This window comes from Epinephelus lanceolatus, chromosome 1, assembly GCF_041903045.1.
Source record: "Epinephelus lanceolatus isolate andai-2023 chromosome 1, ASM4190304v1, whole genome shotgun sequence".
NCBI classification, from domain to species: Eukaryota; Metazoa; Chordata; class Actinopteri; order Perciformes; family Serranidae; genus Epinephelus; species Epinephelus lanceolatus.
In genome coordinates, this window is record NC_135734.1 from 35,328,082 (window position 1) to 35,335,000 (window position 6,919).

The 6,919-nt window shown below is 42.7% G+C and overlaps 1 protein-coding gene across 1 annotated transcript in view; it reads left to right on the forward strand.

Moving 5' to 3' along the window:
* The first annotated feature begins 233 nt into the window (after positions 1 to 233).
* cbfa2t2 (CBFA2/RUNX1 partner transcriptional co-repressor 2) overlaps positions 234 to 6,919 on the forward strand; it is a 51,653-nt gene continuing 44,967 nt past the window's right edge. Inside the window, exon 1 of the mRNA XM_033627611.2 lies at positions 234 to 461. Within this exon, the coding sequence (XP_033483502.1) occupies positions 434 to 461 (28 nt within the window). The 5' untranslated portion in view covers positions 234 to 433. The remainder of the gene's footprint in view (positions 462 to 6,919) is intronic.

Below are 6,919 nucleotides of genomic sequence, written 5' to 3' on the forward strand. Positions count from 1 at the left end.
ACAAGTCGAGGTCATAAACGACTTTGCTCGAGGCAACAGAAGTATGTCTGCTGTGAGGATTATGTGAGCTGAGCTCTGGTGTCCTATTGTTGCCGCTCGGAGTTAATCATTACACACACACACACACACACACACACACACACCGTTTCCCTGCTGTAAACGGAGCGTTATTGGTTTTCTGCTTAAATGCTGACAATTAGTACCGCCCACCCAAATCTCCTCTGTTGCGCCGCAGAGAAAAGATACCTGATGCCTGCTGCTGATCCGCATCGATCCTCTCATGCTGGTTCCGTTAACTCTGTCTCTTTCAAAAGTGTTTTAAAATTGTTTTAATCCAGTAGAGAGCCTGTGGCAGAGAAACTGTGGGACTGTGATCGTATCAGCCATCATCATTCTGCCAGGAGGAGGAAGAAAACTCCACAATACGCGGAGCATGGTCGGAATGCCGAGTGCTTTAAACTGTGAGTAGATTTTAATTATGCTTAATGTGCTGTTTATTACAGTTGTTACTGTTAGTGAGTTGCTATTACCTGACTTCATACATCCACAGGTATATGTATGTTTGCACCTGCACACTGTAGCACACCCTGCTGAGTCATGACAAATGGCCCCTACAAGGGCGTAGGTTTCATTTCAGCACTGGGGGGACATGTACGAAACAGAAGGGGGGGCGGGGGGTCAAAGGTCCTCCACCAGAAGATTTTGAGCACTTAATTTTCTGCATTCTTTGAATTTTTGTGCACCTATTTTTGCCTTTTCTGCATCAATTCATTGTGCAAATGTATTTAATTTTGTCAAATAATAAACTTTAAGGTTTTAATGCGGGAGACTAATGCAGGATTTATACTTCTGTGTCAAATTGACACCGTACCCTACGCTGTAGCCTGACGTGCACCTCCCCAGAAATGTACCTACCACTAATAGACCTCTGTCTTTTTTTGTAAGCTGAAACCATGTCCCTCAGTGGAAACTAAGCTTTTATTTACATTAATTTCAAAGATAATAAACAATAAATTGTGAAGACAATAAAGCCTTCACAAAAAAAGCATGTGAGTTGTAATGGAGCTGAATTTTATAACATTACCTTTGTTAAATCTTGCTGTTGTCCCTGGCTTCATATGAGTAGAGGAAATATCCGCTAGTCGCTAGGCTAATTTATACAATGTAAAATGCTGTAGGCTTGTGCTAATAACGTTAGCATGCTATATTTGTATGGAAAACATATTAAGTATAAGACAGTTGTTTTGTCTGTGAACCTTGTGAGTTGTAATGAAGCCAAATTTTGTAACATTACCTTTGTTAAATCTTGCTGTTGTCCCTGGCTTCATATGAGTAGAGGAAATGTCCGCTAGTTGCTAGGCTAATTTATGCAATGTAAAATGCAATAGACTTGTGCTCATAATGTTAGCTTGTTATATTAGTATGAGACAGTCGTTTTGTCGGTGAACCTTGTTAATTGTATTAGAAGTGAATTTTGTAACATTAGCTTTGTTAAATGTTGCTGTTGTCCCTGGCTTTATATGAGTAGAGGAAATGTCTGTGAGTCGCTAGGCTAATTTATACAATGTAAAATGCTGTAGGCTTAAGCTAATAACGTTAGCATGCTATATTTGTATGGAAAACATATTAAGTATAAGACAGTTGTTTTGTCAGTGAACCTTGTGAGTTGTTGGAGCTGAGTTTTGTAATGTTACCTTTGTTCCTGGCTTCTTATGAGTTGATGAAATGTCTGCTTGTTACTAGGCTAATTTATACAATATAAAATGCTATAGGCTTGTGCTAATGACATTAGCATGTTGTATTTGTGGGGAAAAAGTGCTTTGTCTGTGAATGCTGTGGGTTATAGCGAAGCCAGTTTGTGTACCTGTATTTGAAATTGTTGCTATTAAACCATGTTTAATGTGTGTTTTGGGTGTGTTTTGAAGTTTACAGAACTTCACAGAAACTAGTATAAATGCTCACAACAGCGTAGGCCACGTGTGTTCGCTACGTCATAGTATAAATCCTGCTTAATACACTCATTTCAAATACTGAGGGAGCCATGTCCCCTGCGTCCCCCCCCCCCAAAATCTACACCTTTGGGCCCATATGTCCTTCATCTCATTTTTTATGTTTTACATAATTAAGGACCAAAATCTCAGCTGACGCTCTGTCTTTGCCTTGTAATGAGCCGATATCTAGGCTGCATAATGGGGACTTAAAAAACTCCACTCTATTATTTTCAGATTCGTCTCCCAGAGCGGTCTAAAGTCTTCAGAGAGGACCTTTGAATGTGTTACTTCAGATCATATCAAATCATTATAATGACCAAACAAAAACTCAGTCAACCCTTTGTCTGCTGAGATCTTACGCTCATTAGGATCCATTAAAGAGTGCGAATAAACTATGCATAACACACACTCTATTGGATGCATTATCCCTTATATAGCCCCCACAAGACAGCTATTATGCTCCCATTTGATTGAATAGCAGATACGGTCTATGTGTCTATTCAGCGGAGGATTTGGAGCCCTTAATCCACCAGGCAAAGTTTTTTTTCTCTCTCTCTGTCTCTTTCCACCATCTGGACTTTACAGCTTTTTAAGACAAAAACACCAGGCGGTGTGAAACCAGGCTGGAGCTGCTGCTTGATGCCAAGAGGAGGTTTTTCCCTTTTTCTTGCCTGCGGTTTCTGCCTGCTTTTACATCAGGGGTCAATAGTACAGTCCTGCAATGCAAGTGGGGTCAGCAGGGCCCGAGGGTTTGACTGCAGGGCTCCCATGTGTCACCGCAGCCTCCTCTCAGGACTCCCCTTTTCCCCCATAGAGAAACAAATAATCGCATGACAAAGACATGACTGTAACGCTGATGGTTGGTGTTGTGGTGATGATGATGATGATAATTATCATGATGATGGGGCCACAGTTGCCACCAGGGAGCAGCAGAGTGTGTACTGTAATATAAAACTGTAAACATGATGGATTCTGGGTTTGAAAGCAATCCCTGTTTTGGAAAATTCGGTTCCAACTTGAACCCACAAAAGATCAAAAATGTGTGTTCTTCTGTTTTACCGTAATCGTTGTTTAGTTGGGAGTAATTCAATGTTTTGCAGAAAGCTAAACAGCCCTCTGGGAAGCCGGGATGCTGTGTGTACACTGGGAGAAAATGTGTTAAAGAGCATGTAGGCTCAACATTGCTCACACTAGTCAATCATTTCCATTCACCGCTGATTCAATTAGCTCTACTCGAAAACATGTGGATAATTTGGAACCCCCGATAATTTTCCCTTTTGCCTTTTTTCCCTTCTTTTCTTTGGGGTGGGTTATGGAGTCAGATTCCAATCCTCTGACATTAAAAGGGGAAATAAACGACAAAGGGGCCCTGCAGGTTTGCATTAGAGACCTAATTGGTTTTGGCTTGAGTGGGCTGTTAGCGTTGCCAGACGTGGGCCCTTTGTGTTTTGCCATGTGGGAGAATTTGCCTGTGCTGGAGGTAGAGAAGAGAGGTGCCTGCAGATCTTCTCTGAGTCATCCATGCGCTGTTTCTCGTCTTTGTGGGCTGTTTGTATGCATGTGTGTGTATGTTTGTGAATGTGTTGGTATGCATGTGTCATTTCAGGTATGTATGTTGAAAATGTGCGTTGAATTACGTGTTTTATTTTTCAGTTTCTCCGTGTGCAGCTTTTACTTGTATCTGTTTGTTACTATGTGTCATGCATGCGGTTGGCTGTGTTTTTGTACTATGCGTGCGCTCGTGTGTGTGTTTGTGTGTGTCAGGCTGCTAGCCCAGTATCCTTCTCACTCCCTCTGGTCTCTGCGTGGGTCTTTTCCACCAGCGCTACCACCTGTTAGTGTTTTACTCGGGCCCCAGGGCTACAATGACTGCAGAACCTTCCAGATTTGCTCATCAAGCCCATCAGATCGGCTCCCTTACCTCAAACCTGGCTCCCATTTCCTATCACAGGGACCAATCTGGAGCTGGATTTCCCGGTGCAGTTTAGCTGAGTCAAGATGGTGTGCAGTCGAACCGGCCTGAGTTTGATTAATGACTCATGAGCGACAACATTGGATTCAGCGTGCTGCACTGCTGGATCACGCTTAAGTGTTTGCAAAGTGTGGTTTCAGAGGGAAAAGAGATGTTTAAAGACCGAATTTATGGGGTCACATCGTTGCCCAGTGCTCCACATGTGAGAACCACAACAAAGCATCTGGCATCTTCTGTTTGAGTAATAATATGTGAGGAAATGTGACTGTTTAAACAGACTTTAATTGCATGTGTCACATATCTACTGTTACGGATCACATGCAGCGAAAATTGAAGATTTAAATGAACCCTAATTGTAATGAAACGTTTACTACCCAATGACAGGAAGAGAGAATATATCATCTCTGCATCTTATTATCAAGTTCCCCTTGCGTTGAATCCCAGACCGCTGCAAACTGCATCATAAGTCTTTTCAAACAGATAGGATTTGTCATGTTCCGTGTTTCGTGAGACCTCTGAGCTTTCCGTCCCGTTGTCTGTTTCCAATTCAGCACACTGTGTTCCCCTGTCTATTACTTCAGACAGTGTGGCAACCTGAAGCAAAGATTAAAAAAAAAGAGAAACAGAGGAATGACCGAACAGTTAAAGGAAAAAAAACAGTGAGAGAAGGGGAGTAGAAAGGGATTAACTGTCAGGGAGAATGTGAGGCTAATTGAAGCCAGTTTTGCACAGCTGTGTCCTGTTGCTGTGCGGCACTGCGCGGAGCGGCTGGGAAGATGGGATCCAGATGTGATCTTACGCCAAGGATCACCCGCCAGTAACAATCCTCCAAAATACCAGCCGTACAGGAGACTGGGGCTATTAGAGTGTCCGCGCTTGCCCACCTCCTGACAAAACATCACTTCTCCGCCTCTGAAAGATAACCTGGCTCTCTGCTTTTCACCGGTGATTGCAGGTCTTAGCTCAGCTCCTGAGCGTTGTTAACACTGTCATTTTGTTATACCGCCAGCCACCGCCATGGCCTCTGTATTCAGGTGTCACTTGGTGGCGTAAACATCGCTTTGACACATTTGACTATTCCAAAAGGGCGTCTCGCACGGTTCCAGAGTGGTTTTGCATATTTGTTATATGGCTTTTGAAACACACAACCAAAAAGGGATAAAAGCGTCTTTTGTGTGTTTTTCTGTTTTATTTAAATCATCATGGAGAAAAAAAAAATCATGTATCCTTTATCAGGATGCCGGCATGCAGGTCCCAGGATTGTGTGCAGGCATTTATTCGGTCTTCTGCTCTTAAGTTGAGGGACATTGGCTGGGAACAAAAGGGCCCAGTCACTTCAGAGTAAATCAGAGCGGTCAGGGGAAGAAAAAAAAAGCAAGTGAAAGGAACTTATCACCACATTATGCTTTTTTAATGCCCCCTGCCTTTCACCCCCCTTCCATCATTTCCCACTTGGCCCAGACAAAGAGGAGTTAGCATTGGTTCCCCCTTTTCTCCACGCCTTCCAGGATTACCCCGGCGCTTCTTTCTCACCTCCTGTTTCAGCCCGACGTTCGGCCTCCCTCCATCCATCCCTCTTTGTTCCCCGTCGCTCTGTCCTCGTTCCTGTTCCGCCTCTGTTTATCTCCCCTTATCCCTCACTCCATTCCCACTCGTCTGCCTTGGCCTCCACGCGGAGTCCAACTGCAGCTGGCCTGTTGTCGCCCTGAAGAAAGCTGACATCCAGCTGCGTATGAGCTCTTGTTGAAGACTCCGAGAGAGAAGTCTCAGTTCATGGATTTATGAGATACATGTTAAGTCACGCTTTTTAAAAGGCCCATTTTTTTTAACAGAACGTTCCAGAAGATGTAATATTTTCGTGTATTTAAAAAAATAGCAGTTTTTTCCTATTTCAAGGGGAACATCACCTAAATTAAGATTTCCAATATATTATTTCCATCGCCTGTGAAGGCTCAGTGAATATTTGTGAACATGAGCTCCTCTCTGTCAAAGCCAAGAACCAGAGTAGTAACTCTAAGACTTGTGATGTCATCAAGTAGAAAGTAGGGATGCACTGATTTATCATTCGAACATTGGTATCAGCCGATATTTGCCCTGTTGACTGCCTATTGGCAGTGGGCAATGTTTTTCTGTTTTGTAATGTCAATATTAAGCAAGTTAAAAAGCAGGGCTCGAGACTTATGCTGTCGCATCATCCTGGGGACAATAGAGTTTGGAATGAACACAGTTCTTCCCCAGGACATTGTTGGGACGGTAAACTCACTACTGAAACATCAGGAGACACACCCTATTGTCTCCATGATAATGCTGCCTCGTGAACAAGAAATAATTGTTGACATCAGCAGGAGAAGAGCTAGTTAACGTTAGCTGTTAGCAGCTGGTGGCTGGAGCTATCTGCTGACACAGGTTGCAGCGAGTTAAATTATGAGGCGTTCAGGCGCTACTCAGTAAAAATGAGTACTGTGTGAAGGTAAATGATAACGCTCTTATGACGTGTTCAAATTTGATCTTGTAAAATGCAGTTTTCGGTGGGTCATTTGAAGATTGACAGCAATACAAAATAGACATTAGAGAAGGAAATTTATATCCTCCTGAGACCCTGTGTCATTACATTTTAGGTTGACTTGACCTTATACTTCACTTTGCTTAACTTAGTCCCGTTGTCCTTGTTCGTGGACACTTTTTTGTGTCTGCAATACACTAATCTATGTAGAAATAAGATGGTGGCCATGTCTGCTAAGTCAGTCTGCAGCCGACCCTGAAACAGAAGCGGACAAGGTCCAAAACCTGATCACACTGTATGGTTGGAACTTGTTTTATGTTTGATAACATTTGAGTTTGATATACCAACAAATTTGGCCAATTTGACGCTGTTAATTACGAAGTACTTGTTTAAAGATATTGTGACTTTATTGTTATTTGGTTTGGTTGTGTTTTCTTTAGTTTTTTTGTACTT